Raw genomic sequence first — 18,609 nt, 5'->3', positions numbered from 1 at the left:
GAGGGAGGCTGTAGTATATTAAAGCAAATCCTAGTTTCCATGTTATTTCACCTATAAATACTTCAGTAGGTATAATTCAGGTTTTTAACCTGAGAAAAGTTCACTGAAATAAGAGTTTGGATAAAGGATAATGATAATAATAATTATTATTCACTGAGTGTTTAGTATATGTCAGGTATTTTACATAAGTTATTTAATTCCTCCAAAACCCTGTGAGGTCAGTATTATTATCATTCCCATTTATACATGAGGAATGAAGCTACACAAAGCTACGAGATTTGCCTAAAATCACTCAGCTAGTAAATGGAGTTTCTGGGGATTAAACCTCAGTCTCTCTGACTGCAGTGTCTTTCCCTCAAGTTCAGCCAGCACTCTGCTGCATGTTTTGGGGGCTAAGGGGCCAGAAATTAGGATAGTGGGTGCTTTCAGTAGATCTCCTAGGATCTCCTAGGCAAGGTAAAAATAATGGCTATAATTTATGTGCCAAAATATTCAATGACTATTAGGCGAGAGAGGTGCCGATGGAAAGGCTGGTGATGGCTAAAATAGGAAGAGGGAGAGAGAACTGCACAGCCGAGCCTCAGAAACCCAGGAGTTTTTGCATGAGGGTAAAGAGGGATGGTCTCCTAGGAGGCAGGGCAAAAGCCAGCATCCTCTCCTGACATCAGTGGGGGGTGACAGGAGAAGTAACCCCAACGGAAAAGAGGAGTAACTTCAGAGGAGAGCCCACGTACAGTACAGGGGAGAGGGTGAGGGATCATCGACAATGGGATGAGGGGCCCAGGGTGCAGAGTGACAACGGCCGAGAGAGAGAAGTCAGTGGTGGGAGGGGCCCAAGAGGAGCAGAGCGGCAAGTGGGGGACAGAGGGACAGGACTGGATGCCGTCTTTTCAGGCAAAGTGAGATGGACATCAAAGCAATTGCCTAGTTCCACGTACTCAACGTGCAGTCCATGGACCGGTGCTGGTCTGCACTCCGTTACCAGCCCGCAGTGAGCTGGGTACGGAAATCGAGAGGAAGCAGCAGTTTAGAAATGTACATAGAAATTTAACGTGGCCACATCTTCCACAGCCCATTTTTTCCCTTGTATTTTACGAAAGTATTGATCCATGACAGATTAGAAATTTCTTAAAAATGATCCTTCCCCCCAGGTCGTCTCAGAAGTACTGGCCTGTGTTGCCTTACCTATTATGATGTGTTTGCTCTCATTTTTCCGTCTTGTTTAATCAAGGCCGCTGGACACTTTAGTGCACTGGAGGCAGCTTCTCTGATCTTCCCTATAGTCTTAAAGGAAACAAAAGCTGAAATGAAATTGGAGGAGGTAACACTGACCACTTTTGCTACAAGATCCCTTTAGAAAGAAAATGAAGTTTTTGTGCTTAATCACGTTTAACAGTTACTGAATCCAGTTTTCCAAACTCTCAGGAAAAGCTTTCCCAGAATTCCAAGATTGGGGATGTCACTGTGGCCTTTCCAGGGAGAGAGACTTTATTTTCAGACTTTATTCCTTGTTTGAAGGTTACCACAAGTTTTAAAAGTAGTTGAACTCGGTCTAGACAGCAGATTTTGGCAGTTGCTAAGGAGCTGGATCGGTGCTAATCTAAGAAATGTATTCTTCATTTTTATTTCCGTTTATTACTACCACGCTTTAATTGCAGTTAAATGTCTTTTATGGCTCTCTTGGGTGTAAAACACTTCTCTCTTAGCTGGTGGGTTAGCCAGGGGAGACCGTATTTGTATGCACCCTGCAAGCAGATGGCATTCAGGCATGAAGTGTTATCAAAAGAAGAAAAATGCTTCTTGTGGCGTGAACAATAGCCGGGCTTCTCGGCGCAGGCCACGGCCGAGCGCTCGGGGCCACACCGGCAGCGCCCACCCACGCGGGAGACCCCGGGCCCGGGGCCGTGTCCCCTGCTGCTGCACACCCCCGCAACTGCCTCTTTATGTCACAAGTGATGTCCTTCTCCAACCTGCTGCCACAGTCACCAGGCAATCAATTCTTCCGATAAAAGATCGGTTGTCAAACCCCAGAAACTCATTTTCCACATGGCAACCAGAGTGAGCTTTTTGAAAAGCACATCTGATAGCATCACCCCAAGCTGACCTGACCTCTCCCAACCCCACCCCACTTGAAACAATTCAGTGCTTCCCAGGGCCTTTAAGATAAGGGCCTTACACAACTTCACAGGCCCTACCTGTGCAAGGGCCACCCCGCTCGGCCTTGTCATTCCTTTGACGGCAGCCTGGCCTGCACTCTCGCACTGCCCAGCCCCGGGCTCGTCCACGGCCTCAGCAAGGCAACACCAATGCCCCTTCGAGCCCCCCTGAGCCGGGAGTTCTCCCCTTAGCCAGGAGCACCGAATCCATCCACTCCTTCCTGGCATTTGTCACGTCTGTAAGTTTACATTTATTTGTGTGTATCCGATGAAAGTCTGGTTCTTCAACAGACTAGAGCTCCGGAGGGCAGAGACTCTGCCGAATTTTCTTGAGACTGTCTTTCCAGGAACTAAAGGAGCTCTGAGCACACAGCTACTACCGCAGGAGTGAGGGTTGAAAGCAGAAAGTTTTTCAAAATTAAATCCAAACGGGCACTCAAGGCTTTGGCAACTTGTGGACCGTCCTCAAGAGCCATGATGTCATGAGCTGTATCCTTGCCAAGGCTCCAGTGTGAAGCTCTAGCGAGGGACCCAGCAGCTGCTCTTCCCTGCGCCAGTGTTACCATCTCTTACTCTTGTGAAGTTTGTGTCTTTATGAAAAATAACACCACCAGCACAAGCCACCCTACCCTACCCCCGCAAAAAAAGAAAAGTAGGCCTTCCCTGGTGGCGCAGTGGTTGAGAGTCTGCCTGCCGATGCAGGGGACGCGGGTTTGTGCCCCGGTCCGGGAAGATCCCACATGCCGCGGAGCGGCTGGGCCCGTGAGCCATGGCCGCTGAGACTGCGCGTCCGGAGCCTGTGCTCCGCAACGGGAGAGGCCACAACAGTGAGAGGCCCGCGTACCGCAAAAAAAAAAAAAAAAAAAAAAAAAAAAAGAAAAGAAAAGAAAAGAAAAGTAATAACTGCTAGTGTTGGTGGTGAATAGGAAGAGCAAGTGAAGTAACCTAACACTTTCCTCTTTGCTGTGGGGTTATGTGCTATGGGCGTGTTCATGAACTTGAAGGTTAATAATAGCTAACATCCACGGAACCCTTACTGTAGTGAGGCTGTGTGCTTGTGCTTGCATACGTTTTCTCATTTAACCTTCTCGACAGATCTATTTTTATCTTCCTCTTTCTAATAAAGAAACAGAGACTCTGAGATGTTAAGTAATTTACCCAAGGTCACACAGCTAGTAATGGCAGAGTGGATTTGAAGCCACATGATCTAACTCATTCCAAAGTCTGTGCTCTTCACCATTACCATTACTGCCTCTCCCAGAGAGGCCCAGGACACCTCTTTAGCAGATATGTAGGGAGTCTGTCCTCAAAGACTAAATGCTATCTGTTCATCGAGCAACAGATGTCTCTTAGTCTATTACTTTGGGTTTGAATTACGGTTTAACTAAAAATAGCTAAACAGCCTACCTTTAGCTTCTTCCCTTTCCATTACATTTTCCATTTTGACCCTTCTCTAAAATACAGATTGATCATCTGTCTCTCCGCCAGTTTCATGAAGGTTCAATGGCTTCCCTCTGCTTACAAGAATACGACAAGCCACTTAGCCTGGCACATGAGGCCCCATGAACTGGCCCAGGCTCTGTGTTCTCATCTCCCATCCTTCAAATAGGACTCCTAAGTGGATTACAAGGCAAGGACTTGCCTAATTCCTTGCCTGAAATGTGATTCTCCCTTCTTGAAATCCTATTCATCCATCGAAGCCAGGTCAGCCTGAGGGGCAAATCACATATAGAGTAACAATGAATATTACTATTTTTAAAAAAAAATTCTAAATGTTATTAAGTCCCATATTACTCAACTAAGTCTGAGAGAAAAGATTAATTGAAAAAGGTCTCAACCTTTTGTAAACACGTGATTAGTAAGGTTTTCAACAGTAGATTCAGTTTCAAATTAGGAGAGAATATGTAGTATCACCTCCAGTGATTTTTTTTTTCCAGCCTCAACAACTCTAAATCTACCAGAAGGCCTTTGTAGCGATTCTCTCAAAGTGTAACAAATTCTACTTTGTATATCATCTATTTGTGTTCAATTATAAGGATTTGAATTTACAGCACCAATGAATCAGTAATTAGATAGTGCTGTACCAAAAGAAATTAAAGATAAAAACAAAAACACAGCTCAGCACAAGGCCATATCATCCGCTAATGTTTCATGTAGCAGGATAAAAATACTTCCTGAGAAAGACAAGTTAACTGAATCATTAGCAATGTATTCCTTTGATTTGTTGTTGTTGGTAATAAACTCCAATGCCAATGGGAAACTTAAAGGTAATCCAAATTCAGAAACACTCTGATTATACTAATGTTTATTCCCCTTTCTACTCTTTTTTTTTTTTTTTTTTTGCTGTACGCGGGCCTCTCACTGTTGCGGCCTCTCCCGTTGTGGAGCACAGGCTCCGGACGCGCAGGCCCAGTGGCCATGGCTCACGGGCCCAGCCGCTCCACGGCATGTGGGATCTTCCCAGACCGGGGCACGAACCCGTGTCCCCCGCATCGGCAGGCGGACTCTCAACCACTGCGCCACCAGGGAAGCCCTCCCCTTTCTGCTCTTCATCAGAAATACGCTCTATGACAGGCAATAATTATTTTGAAACTCCAGCTTTTGGAAATGCGAAATAAAAATGCATATTTTGTAATGCTATGTGCTCTATTGATCTCCATATTTAAAGAACACACAAATCAGCTTTTAAGTTAATTATCAGTGAGTCTAAAACAAAATGTGCATGTTAGATGGGAAAAATCAAAAAAGCTACAGAGCAGATTGAGGAAGGAAAAATGAAGGTCCCTGAAACCAAGAGAGGAAAACCATGACTGCATAGCAGGTCCCATTAGGGATCGGGGCAGGTGGCAAGGGGACCTTCTCCCTACAGAGTCATGCCATTTCCCTGTGCCAGGCTCATGGGCCTCTTTCCCAGGTTCTTACACCTTTTGTTAACAAAAGAGAAGGAGAAGACTGGCAGTGGGAAAGAGAAGTCAGCAGCTCCTGTAATTCAGTCTTTGAAGAGATGGCAGGACAGCCTGTTCAGGTGCGTCCCCCCACCCCCCGCCAGCCTGGAGTGATCCTGACAGCTGGGCTCTGGGCCGGTGGCCGGTCAGAGGAGCCCCACCATCTACAGAACAGTCTCTGTAGCAAGCCTTTCTCCTTCAAGGCCCCCAAGTAACTCAGTCCCCCTGTGACCATGACTACCTGGGAAGGTTGAGCCATAAAACACTCCAAGTTACCTTAAGGTGCTTTAAGTTCTTTCCCTGGCTGTTTCAGGAGCCCTCATTTCTGGGGGCAGGGGGGAAATGGCATCACTTTTACTCCCAAGTCCAAGGATCTTATAAATTGTGGGTACTGTAACATCCTTTCATGGTATGCCAAATGAGTGACTAGTTTCTTCCCTAAGTGTATGAAACTGTCTTGAAAACTTCTGTGCAATAAATTTCATTGTGTGCTCCCAAGCTCGCTTTCTAGAAGTATTTTTCTCTGAAACAAGTAATTTGTCTTTTGATGGATCCGTTGGCCAAGAGCGAGCATAAGTTACTTTGAGAAGAACTCTAGAAGAAAATTTCAAAGATTCCCATGTTTGGTACCTTAGATTGAAAGAGTATGCTTTGCTTAGTAATTCAGCACCTTGGTGAACATCCGAGAGCCAAACCGTAATAATTCTTGTAACTTCATGTTGAAATTAATCCAACCCACCTAAACTGGGAACCATTTGATTTTTCTCCGATTCGGGAATCTCTTTTCCCATTGTTGTTGTGAAGCAAGGCCATAAGGTTTCTCTGAGGGTTCGTCGCTTTTACAAATTGTACAGCACACCTGTGAATGAAAGCCACATTTGTCAAGGTGTCAATTCCTTTGTCGATATGCCTCATTAATCCTCTGGGGCTTCTTCAACTGTTCCCTTATTCGAAATGTTCATCTCTCAGAAGATGGTACAATTTATCTGATGTCAAGGTACCGCATACATTTTTGCCTCTCGATATTAACTTCTTTACTGAAATCAACTGCAGCTGGCTTCAGTTCACTGTGATCATTATCTGATGAACCTTTATTCGGGGTTAACTGGCCAAGATTAATGAACCAGAGTAACCTCTGCTTCTCAGCGGCTCTTCACTTTAACCACACGGTAACTACCCCCTGACCTAGCCTTTCTTTAGTAGAGTGTTGTGAAGCAGAGCACTGGAGTTTATACACCCCTAACTGCGTTTTCCTCCACTCTCTCCATCTCGGTAAATGGCTCTAGTTAATGCTCAAGCCAAAGACCTGGGTGCCTGCCCTTCTTCTCACCCCGCACACCAAGTACAGCAGCCGGTCCTGCCAGACCACCTGCTACTGCCCCCAACCTAGTCCCTGCCACTGTTTCCTCTTGTCTGGACTCCTAGCAATCATGTCCTAACTGGCCTCCCTGCTTCTATTCTGCCTTCCCTAAAATCCGCTCTCCGTGTAGCAGCTTGGGCCATGAACTTAAAAATATTAATCATTTTATGTCACTAGACCTGATTCAAGCCTTCTAGGGACTTCCTGTTGCACCTGGAATAAAACCGAAACACCTTCAATGGCCACACGACCCCACAAGACCAGCTTGGCACCACTCTCTCCTTCTCACACCAGTGGGTCTCTCTTGAGATCTCCGGTGCTGATTCCTGCTGCCTCGCCTTCACACAGCTGTCTCTGCTGCTTGGGGTCCATTTCCCCTTCCCCTCCTCCCTTCACACTTCACCTCAGACATCACCTTCTCGGAGAACCTTTCCTGACCCCAATAAGTGCAGCTGCCCACAGCCATCGTCATGTCAAAATGTCTGTGCCCTACATAGCACTTGTCACTCTCAGAAATTATTCTGTTCCTTTTTGGTTGTTTACTGATCACTGTGTCTCTTCCCACCAGCCTTGTGTGTGGTTTACCATGCATCACCTATGCCTAGAAGTGCCTAGCCCGGTACTGTACTCTCAGTAAACACCTGTTAGATGAATGACCAGTGAATGAAACCATCACTTCCTAATACTGTAGGATTTTTTTAATAAATCAGATTTTTTTAATTTAATTTAATTTTTTTTTTTGGCCACGCCGCGCAGCATGTGGGATCTTAGTTCCCTGACCAGGGATTGCGCCTGCGCCCCTTGCGGTGGAAGCGCAGAGTCTTAACCACGGGACCGCCACGGAAGTCCCCTGACACTACATGATTTTGACTTATGGAGTTCGGCTTCCTTACCTGCACAATAAAACCAACAAAACACTGGGTTTTCATTGGGACAAGCTAAAGGAGTAAATGTGTATGGTAGCCTGTGGTCCTTGGCGTGGTAGGTGCAGAATGAGCACAGTTAACAACGCCCCTCCCTGTTTTCCAGGAAATCCTCAGAGGAACTGGACATGGACAAGGTGACAGCAGCGATGGTACTAACCAGCTTGTCCACCAGCCCTTTGGTTCGGAGCCCTCCTGTGCGGCAGAACGGTGAGGCTGGGGTATGGGGCACAGGGAGGACCCTCTGACCCCGAGAGCAGAGCTTCTCTTTGAGGGGTCTCATTCCCGCCACACGCAGTGAACAATTAACGCTCACCCGTCCGTAGGAAGTGAGGAGAAATGCGGAAGAAGTGGACCCCAGAGCTATCAGCCTCCTCTCCGTCATCCCAAAGACCCCACTGCATCTCATTCATGCGTCCATCCTTTCACTACCCATTTATTGATCCCCATCACCTTTCCAGAACACGTCTTTGAGAACCTGTGTTCCTTTTCCCCCCAGGTAAATGGAGACTGGTCTAATGAAGTTACTTCCCCAGCTTTTTCTTTCTGTTTGGTTGGAGAGGGAGTTGGACCAAAGAGCTCTGAAGATTAAATATTTTGAAAAAGCATTATCCTAGGCTTCTTAATCTGTTCTTTCATTCAGTATGTATTTATTAGGTACCATAATAGATGGTTTGAATACATCACTGAAACAGTGTCCATACTCCCAGGTAGTGTACAGTCTCTTTGCAGGAGGGGGGGGGGGGGCGGGAAAGATGATCACAGCTGTATTAATGGCTAGCATTTATTGAGCACTTACTATGTGCCAAGTACTAAATTTGCTTTATCTCATGTAATTCTCACAACAATTCTATGAGATGTTATCACTGTTTTACAGATGAGTGAACTGAGGCACTTGGGGATTAATTAACTTGTAAAGAGCAGAGCTGAAATTCTATTCTATCTTCCTGATTCCAGATCTCCTTAGTCATGATATAATATTGACTTGCATAATTCAATATGATGAATCAGGAGGGCAGTAGGAGATGAAGTTGGAGAGCCTGGCAGGAAATCAGGGGGCCGTGTATGCCTGGTTATGAGTTTAGACATTAATCTGAGGCTATAGGAGAGCTATTAAATGATTTAGGCACTAGAAAGTTATAACTGGATTTACAGGGCAAAACAAAAAATAAACAAGAAAATCACATGTGGGTGTCCTGAATCTTGGTGGTCACAGTGTGGATACATATAGGGCATAACTGAGAAATGTGAAAAAGGCAGAATCAACAGGAGTTGGTGATAGACAGAGAGGATGAAGGAGGGGGAGTGATAAGGGTGACTTCTGTGAAGTTGCTGTGCTTCCGCAAGGAAGCGCATTCCCTGAGATGGGGAACAAAGGCAGAAGAAGACACCTGTTAGTGAATGTTTGGAGCAAGAAGTGGGGTTGCTGAAGAAGATGATAGGTCCAGCTTGAAACACGTTTAGTGCGGAGTACCTGAGGATCATTCATTCAAGAGGCAGCATCTGATGGGGATCTGGGCGCAGCCTGGGAGAGAGGTCTGGGCTGATGTGGAATTGGAAGGCAACATTTTGAAGCCATGAGCACAGATGAAATGACCCTGAGAGGGTTGTAGAGAAGTGGAGGGAGAAGAGAAGGTGGCTAAGAGGGAAGTCGTGAGCCTTCTCATCATGGAAGGAAAAGAACCCAGGGAGAGGCGGAGGGAGGGGTAACTGGAGAAGCAGAGATTAGGAGAGTGTGACTTCCTGAAAGTCAAGGGAAAAGCTTGTTTCAGGGAGCAACCTCTGATGCTTCAGAAGGTCAAGCATGAGAAGGACTCAGTTCTGCCTCACAAAGAATTTTGTGGCTTTGGCAAGAGCATTCACAGTGGATGGCCCATGGCAGAAGCCATACTGCACTCCAGTGAATGTAATGTACTGAGACCACCGGATGGAACTTAACTGTCAGGGAAGACCTTCTCTCAAAGACCAGCCTAGTCAATGATGAGCTAGCGCTAGGGTTCACCCGTAATCTGGTTGTAAGCAAGAGGTGTTAAAATAAATTTGTGGAACGTCCACTGAATCCTCACCAAAACTTACTCCAATCCATTTGTAAGTGGGAAGAATGGTCAAGATACTGGGAATTCAGATGAATACCAGAAATCAGGAGGGCCCACCGTCATTATTCACCTCAAGCTGGGGTGATGTCACCTCCTCACACAGAGTAGACACCGTGCTCTTGAGATGAGCAAGATTTCTCCTGATGTCCCTCTCAGCGTGGCAGAGCTGCTAAAGAAAGATGATAGGAAAAGCAAAAGTGAAGTCATCCCCAAAACCTATTCTAGGAAAAAGGAATTACAGAATTTCACGGAATCCTCAGGGGAAAACAGTAATTTTGATGTAATCGTTCTTTTTACCATTGAATATTTTTAATTTGAGAACATTTTTAATATTTCTTTGTATTGAAATGTTAGAATCAAAATAAACCTTTTGCTTCTTCAATACAAACTTTTCTTAGCATAGTTATAAAGAAAGTGTTCATTATGACTTAAAAAATAACTATCCAAATAGTAATCCCAGATTTCTGATATCTCTCATTTATTCTGCAAAGGGGAGGAAATTCTTAAAAAGGGGAAGCAATTTATGATAATGAAGGCTTTTTTTTTTTTAGAAATAAAAATTATCTCCAGAATGATTGTATATCAGTGAATTTTTGGAAACTGTTGTGATCCTTTGCTGTGCTGGAAAAGGATCATTTTGTTAGGATGTGGGTCGGCAAAGAGGGTGAGATTCAGCAAAATGCCTGTCTGCATTTTTAGCAAACACATGTTTAAGATAAGGAGACACTGCTCCCTGAAAAATATTATGAATTGGTTCTGACTTTTTTCTGAAGAATTTTCTGAAAAATATATTTCTAGATTTCATTGTCCTTCTGATTAAATAGTGTTTGTTTTTTAAATATTTATTTGGCTGCATCGGGTCTTAGTTGTGGCACTTGGGATCTTCAGTTCGGCACGTGGGATATTTCGTTGCAGCGCATGGGCGCAGTAGTTTTGGCACGTGGGCTCTCTAGTTGTGGTGCGCGGGCTTCAGAGCGCGTGGGCTCAGTAGTTGCAGCATGCGGGCTAGTTGCCCCATGGCACGTGGGATCTTAGTTCCCCAACCAGGGATTGAATCCGAGTCCCTTTCATTGGAAGGCGGATTCTTAAGCACTGGACCACCAGGGAGGTCCCTAAATAGTGTTTCTAAAGGAAATGTCATTCACGGGTAAACAAACAAATTAACTTTTGGCATTGGCATGAAGCAGTGTAACCACACTGTAACAATTGTTGGTTCTCAAAATAATTTCAGTTCCTCATACTTGACATGATTACAGATCTTGCACTATGCACTTGTTTTATTTACAAGTGCATGCTGTGATATATTTGTAAGCCTCCTGGGCCTGCCACGTGAGTTGGTCACACCAGGTAGTATTACCTAAGGCCTTACACTGGGCTCCTCTTGAATTCATGTTGTATTGAATGGAGCTATCAGAGGCAACTTGGGTCCAGGGAGTATATCAGTCTCTGTGGAGACTACAGGGACTGAGATGCTGATTTGGTTTTGTTGCTGCTGTCAAGGTGTGAGCCTGCATAAATGACCATGTAATTCTGTTAGAGCCTGGCTTTAAGGAGATGGTCAACTTACTTCTGCTATTCAACTTAAAACTTCATTCATCTAACTGAAATTTTTGCTTGATATAAGTTGTGGAATATTCTGGAAGCCTATAATTAGGTGAAGGTAGTTGAGAAATTTTTCCATGAATGCTAGTCTGCTATTTGTCTTCTCTTCATTACTAATTACACAGATGTTAACAGCATTTTTTTAATGAGTCATTTTGGGATTTTTTTCCTCCTTGGAGTTAAAATATAGTTTAATATATTCAAAATGTGCATTAATATGGAGAAGAAATTATCCAAAAAGAAAGTCAAATTTATACAAATGCTAATTAAGATTGGGCATTTTGAAAAGTAAAGCACATCTTCTGTGATTAAAATAGCCCCCTGAAGACATTAAACTGAGCAAAGATCTCTCTATATTAGCAAGCATTTCATCATGTTTTCCCCCACAAGTGGAAAGGTAAAATTCAACACCAGTCTTATCAGTAATTATTACCAATAACTTCTTTTACGATATCAGCTTTGCCAGAGAGAAGGGAGGATGCTCACAACACAGGGCCTGCATGCCCTGAAGGAGAAAGAAGGCCAACTGGTATACCAGGGTTTGGGGCCCTGGCCCGTCCAAGTTATATACTAATCATGGTGAAATGGCAAATCACTTAAATTCCTGGTGACTCAGGGTCCTTGTCTGTAAAAGGGGCATGATAATCCTTACCCTGAAAGATATTGTGAGAATGCAGGAGATTGTGTGAATAAGCTTTGTAAGATGTAAAACACACACCAAACGTAAGGCACGATTATTTCTTAGAAAAAGCAGGATGGTAAATGGCTTTAGGTAACTAATCAGAAATTCGTTCTCTTAGGTTCTTAAATCTTAGACTAACTCTTTCTAAAAATGTATTCCAAGAATCACAGTCCTGTAAGAAATTCCTTTTAAAGTGTTAAAATGTGGAGGTGTGGCGTGTGGGGAAATACCGCAAATGACTTCTCCCTTAGGGATACAGTCCATAAACGCCGGTCTTCCCAAACTTACGGAACCAGAACATCTTTTTTTCCCCTCGTTTTTATGTAATCTCCACTCTCATCCGAAAGAACTAGTGTTGCACAAAGCAACACCCATCAGAAAACTCTTAGAGAAACCTGTTATCGTGTGGCTAAAATAAATGTTTATAAATTATAATGGGTTTTTTTTTTTGGAAGTATAAATAGAGTAAAACATACATGCGCAGCTGTTGCAAATTGCCAAGTGGGCTGCAGCTGCCTTCACCGTCATGGAATCCGGGCCCCCGTTTCCCCTCTTACCCATGCCTGGGCTCCCCGGGGTCCGGGACTGGGTACTGACGCTGTGCTTGTGTGAACGGACAGAGGGCCTGAGCGGATCGTGGAAGGAGGGAGGCGGCGTGCCTTCCAGCACGAGCAGCAGCGGCTACTGGAGCTGGAGCGCCCCCAGCGACCAGTCCAACCCGTCCACGCCGTCGCCGCCGCTGTCCGCCGACAGCTTCAAGCCCTTCCGCAGCCCCGCGCCCCCGGACGATGGCATCGACGAGGCGGAGGCCAGCAACCTTCTCTTTGACGAGCCCATTCCCAGGAAACGAAAGGTTGGTTTCGGGTTTCAGTTGCGGGACGGTGCTTTCCCTCCGCCCGCTAAGGGCGGGTTTGATCCTGGGGTGGCGATTTTGCTACTTCTCCAACCCACGCCCCTTCCTCTCTTCCCCTCTAATGTTCTTGAAGTTTCAAAATAAATTAAGGGTCGTGGCTAAAGACAGATAGAAACGACTAAAATATTAATATGTTTCTTCCAAGGACGCATTCCCCCCATCCCATCCCCATGCTCTCCCCTGGTTGTAAGTTGCTGCACTGGTTAAGAGTTAACATCAGATAACCTGGGACTTACCAGTATTTGGAAGTCAGAAAATTGGACTTCAGGCTTGGTTTGGTAATTAACTCACTCTCTTCCTGGCACTTAACTTCTTCATCTGTAAAATAAAAGTAATATGTTTTTCTCTTTTCCGCTTCACTGAGCCCTGAAGCGTTGTTGGAAAGAATATTTTGCATCTTATTTTTATAAAACCAGGTGTGAAACATACATGAAAGCTAACATATAAACGTAGGTAGTATATAAGTAATATACCCCAAATTATACATTTATTAAATTAGAAGTGAAAAAGGAGGTCTAATTAATTGATTTAATAAATTAACTGATTACACTTTTATTTAATCCTCACAGCAGTCCTGTACGGTAAGTATTATTTTCCTGTCTTGAGAGGAGGAGATTGAGGACCAGGGAGACTATACGTTTAAGTCTCTCCTGTCCTGCAGGTTAGGAAGGGCCAGAACCGCCATTCAAACCAGGTCTGCCTTAAGCGAAAACTCATATTCTTTTCATTCTCTTCACATACATTTAAATCATTATGTTCACTCACAATTTTAAAAAGCATTTCTGTTTCATTGAATAAAGAAGTTCTACTGCTCTATCTAGAAAACATTTTAACAATATTTTTTAAATCTCCGTGTAAATATGAAACTGTTATTATCTATTACTCTTTTAATTTGCAATTGGCAGCTTCATTATTAATGACTATTCACAAACAAAAATCCAAAGAAAACCCCGAGGACTGCAGTGCAACCTTTTTTTCCCCCAGTTCATTTCAAAGAGAAAAACAAAGAGATGGCACTGATCCAACACCGTCCCTCCCTGCGTCTCTCTTAGCATCACGCAGCTTGTGTAGCAGGGGAGGTGGTGTACGCACTCTCTCTGCCCAGAGAACAGGGCATTAATGTAGTCTGCTATCCTTCCCGGAGGCAGTGGCATGAAGAGTTGCTGTTTTACACTCCAGTCCATGGGGCAGGGGGCCTGGAGTTGTTCCGGCATCCCGTGGGTCCCCACAGACACTGCGTCTTCGCTTGACTAGACGGGGAGAGAGGCTAGCACTTTTATCAGTGGGAACCCATAGGCGAGACGGCTGCGTGGACCTGTAGTCTTGTTGTGTTGCTTCAGGCTGCACAGACTTTCTCTCTGGGGCCTTCAGAGTGTGTGGCCTTGGCTCTCAGCAAGCGTGGCCCAGCCTTGTGGCAAGGACTCACAGCACAGGGAACCCCCAATGCTTGGAAGATGCGCTGCTGAAGGCCCATCACAGCCTTTCCTTTCTACTCTAGCCACGAGCCAACATTCATACTCTTGCACCGCAATTAGGTTGCATTAGTCAGACTCGTATTTAAGGTCTGTAGGCTTCAACTCAATTAGGGGATAGTCAAGTCACCAAGGGAAAAGACAAAAAAAAAAAAATCATTACCTAGTGGCATTTATTTGAAGGGCACAGACCCACTCTGCAGGAGTCGGGATAGCAGGGATACATGAACGAGTGAAAACCAAGTTCCTCCTTTCTTTACGACTTCTCCCTCTGGATTTCCGCCCCCCACCCCCACCCCGTAATACCAACAGGATGAAGCTAATAGACTCTAATTTTTAACGAGAGGATTTTACATAGACCAAGCCGTTTCCTTTTTTTAATATATATATATACAGCAGGTTCTTATTAGTCATCAGTTTTATACACAGCAGTGTATACATGTCAATCCCAATCGCCCAATTCATCACACCCGCCCCCCTGCCACTTTAGTCGTTGCCTTTTGAACTTAATGGTACTTTGAATAGTGAGCGTAACAGGAAAGTGGGATGGTTGCAATTCATTTTTTTTAATGTGTTAAGTGAACCAATATTTATTGAGCACCCAGCAAGCACAGTGCTCAATGCCCTGAGATTAAGGCGTAGCCCCTTCCTTCAAGGTTGAAAGTTGGGTGGGTGGACACTAATGTGTAAAGAGGCAATAATAATTATGAGTGATAAATGCTGTGCTCACGATGTGGTAGAAACACAGTAACTGTAATGCAGCTATTTTAGAGTTTTAAAAATTATATTTCACAAGATTTCTGAGAGTTAATTGTGTAATCCATTAGGCAATATGTTCTAGTTGGTGAAACTTTCTGAATTCATTTTATTTTCCTCTTCATTCCCTCAGATTCATAATATCCATTTGAGACCATGGGCAGTTGTGATGGTCACGTATCCTGTGGGGATTGTTTGAGAACCTTCTAGATCAGTATTTTCCAAACTGCAGGTCTCGATCCACTAGTGGGTTGTGAATCGGTTTAATGAGCCGTGAACAGCACATCTTTAATGAATAGGACAGAATAGGGTGCAACGTACATAATCAGGATAAGTACTGTTTCTTGACGCTTTGGTTCAGTTGTACACTTACATGTCTACTGTACAAAATGTATCTCTTACTGTGGCTCCTGGTCAAAAAAGTTTGGAAGCCCCTGTTCCTTATTATAAAGAGGGAACCTAGGGCTTCCCTGGTGGCGCAGTGGTTGAGAGTCCGCCTGCCGATGCAGGGGACGCGGGTTCGTGCCCCCGTCCGGGAAGATCCCACATGCCGCGGAGCGGCTGGGCCCGTGAGCCATGGCCGCTGAGCCTGCGTGTCCGGAGCCTGTGCTCCGCAACGGGAGAGGCCACAACAGTGAGAGGCCCGCGTACCGCAAAAAAAAAAAAAAAAAAAAAAAGAGGGAACATATAAGTGGTAAATGAAGGAGCCCTGATCGGAAATCCAAAGATCCACATTCTCAACTCAACTTTGCTACCCTGAGAACTTAAGGAAAACACTTCATCCCTCTCATCATCAGCTTCTTAATCTGTCAAACAGGCATTATCAAACCTCTCTCAAGACAATCACGAAGATTAAGTGTGACCAACCATAAGTAGAAAGGGCTTACAAGCCCTAAAACCCCATGTACTGGAAGGAATGTAGCAACTTTGTAATGGACATTTTAGGACCCCAGAACAAAGGGGGAGGAGGCATACCCTATACTGATTATGAAGCAATGACCCTCATCTTCCTCCACATTATAGAAACTCCTTATCGCTTTTCCTCACTGTCACCTCTTATGTGATCCGTGTTCCACTTGTGTAAAGAGGAAGAGAGACCCGTTGCCTAGACAAGGCGTTATCTCCTACTCTCAGTAGTAAGCAAGCACCAATTGCTGACAATAACTACATTTGCATATTTTGTTACAGTTTACAAAATGCTTTTAAGCGCAGCATGTCATTTAATCATCACAAAAATCCTTGGCCTAGTCATATCCCTATTGTGCAGAAGAGTCTCGCTGAGGTTATGTGATTTGCCCCAAATCCTGTATCTTAAATGTGTTAGAAATAAGATCAGTTTCGCTGAAAGAGCAAAGATGACTCTGGAGGCAAATTAATTGAAGGAATCCACATTTCCCTCTGCCGCCCAGAAGAAAACAACATGGAAAGAAAACAGACCCAGCTACAGCCAACATTACATGGCAGGGCGGGAGCGGGGTGCAAAGGGTTCGCAAAGAAATTGAAGACAGAGAGAGGCACTCCAGGCTGTCTGGTGGGGGGCGCGACTTCCCGCAGGAAGCGCCCATCGCTCTTAACAGGCCCTTCAGCCAAGGTGCGTGGGGTGCGAGGAGGGGAAATGAAAGGCTTCTTTCTCCCGGCTCTGGAGATCAGCCAGTCAACTGCATCAAGCCCCGTTCTAGAAGAATTTTTCCTCTGGAATTTCAGACTGACAGTACTTCGAGGCTGCTCGGAGAAAAGCCTGGTAGTATGAGCCAGGATTCTGGGACTACGGGGAAGGTGCAGTTCCCATCATGACCACAAGGTGGTGCAATGGCCCTAAATACAGCCGCTCCAGGCGTCTGGGAGGAAACAATTCTCTGGAAGGCCAAGAGTTAACCATCAATTCCTGACGACCTCTGGAAAAATCAAGAGGGGCTGATAGCTAATTACTAACGTGCTTCTTTCCATGTCAGATTCCTAATTCAGTCAGATTTTGGATTTGTCCACTGCTAAACAGGATAAAACAGTTCGGGCTCTGGAATTAGCACCCCAGCTGCCGTACTCGTGTGACCTTAGCAAATCCCTTGACCTCTCTAAGCCTCAGTTTCCTCATCTGTACAATATGGAGAATGATAGCACCATATTGATCATGTTGTTGTGAGGACTGTGTGAGCAGTAAATGCCGGCTGCTAATATTTTGCTTTCCTTTTTACCCGTTTGACAACAGACCGAATGGAATTTGAGAACTGTGGGTGTGGAGAGAGAAGGCTGCCTGCCTCCGTCCTCCATCCTGACCCATCCTGACCAGGTCAGGGCCGCTGCAGCCCTTCGGCCATCTCAGCCACCTTGGGCTTATTTAGGGTTAATGGAAGAGGCCAGACGACGTCAGGTGAGGGGCGAAGGAAGCAATGACAGTGGCAGAAATCAGGGCCCTGTGAGGAAATCTGACTCAGGACCCTGCATTTCAGAACATCAGCATAAATCAAAAGCCATCACAACATTCCAGCCTTTGTCATTTTCATTTATTTCACAGGTGTCTTGACCATGAACCACTTTACCTGTGGACTGGAGAGAATCTCGAGTCAGAGAAAAAACAGCTCATTTCACATAAGCTGCTTCGGTCATAGTTGTACAGTAGTAAACAGTAAACAGTAGAATTAATCATTTGCTCCATTCTACGTGTTCCGTCTTTCAGAATCAGAGAGCAGCGAATCACTTTAAATTGTGAATGATTGCTCCGGAAAGAAAACAGACCCTCAAGGCCTTCACGAATACACCTGTTGCCAGTCTCTGCACGGACTTAATTCCTAACCCACTAATTTTGAGTAGAGAGGTGCCTTCTGTGAGAAGAACTGCTGCTCCAGAAATAGACCCGTCTGTTAGAACTGCTGGGGAGGGTGGTGCTAAGAAAAGCAGCTCAGGGTCCCACTGTACGGGGTTTCACGGTGATGACACAGCATTGCCAGCCAGAGCCCAGGAGCTGATTAACCTCAGGGAGGATCAGGGTAAAGAAGAGAGATCTAGGCAATTTAATGACAGCATCTTAGAATAGTCTGCCGGGCAGTGTGTGGTCCAGGAGCTCGAAGGACTTCAGAAATCATCGAGCCCAGGCTCAACCTTTCCAAGTTACAGGACCGCTTGATCATGTCTGGAAATGTACAGATGTCCCCAAAGGTGAGATGCACTTTTAGAAATCACTGATCGAGAAAATATATAATGACTAGGGATTTCTATTAATTCAGGAATACTTTTGATGTGGTTTTAGAAATCGTTTTAAATCTACTCTATATTTAGGTATCATTTCCACGTGATAAAATGAACTCGCTTTAAATGTATATAGTTCAGTGAGTTTTGACTAATGTCTCCACCTGAGTAACCACCACTGTGATCCAGGCCAGCAATCCTTGTGTCCTCTGCAGTCAGATGCCACCCCCCACCCCAGACAGGCAGCCACTGCCCTGACTTCTGTCACTAGAGATTAATTTTGCCTGTTGAAAATGGAATCATACGGTGTGCACTTTTTGGTGTACAGAATACCAGATGTTGGCAACAGGAACCCTCATTCATTGCTCTTGAGAATGTAAAATGGTACAACCACTTTGTAAAGCAGTCTGGCACTTTCTTATAAAGGTAAATATAAAAATAAATACATAAAAATTAAAAAAATTTTTAAAAAGGTAAATATATATTCACCATATGACCCAGTAATTCCACTCTTAGATATT

General features: G+C 44.7%; 1 protein-coding gene across 2 annotated transcripts in view; it reads left to right on the top strand.

Moving 5' to 3' along the window:
• The window catches only part of ZNF704 (zinc finger protein 704), a 218,875-nt gene that overhangs the window by 161,407 nt on the left and 38,859 nt on the right, over positions 1–18,609 (top strand). For both annotated transcript variants that reach the window (XM_059994813.1, XM_059994812.1), the window contains 2 exons: positions 7,491–7,594; positions 12,385–12,617. In XM_059994813.1, coding sequence (XP_059850796.1) covers positions 7,491–7,594; positions 12,385–12,617 — 337 coding nt within the window. The remainder of the gene's footprint in view (positions 1–7,490; positions 7,595–12,384; positions 12,618–18,609) is intronic.

This window comes from Delphinus delphis, chromosome 17 (genome assembly GCF_949987515.2).
Source record: "Delphinus delphis chromosome 17, mDelDel1.2, whole genome shotgun sequence".
In the NCBI taxonomy this organism is placed as follows: Eukaryota; Metazoa; Chordata; class Mammalia; order Artiodactyla; family Delphinidae; genus Delphinus; species Delphinus delphis.
Note: the sequence above shows the minus strand (reverse complement) of the source record. Positions and strands in the feature narration are given on the sequence as shown.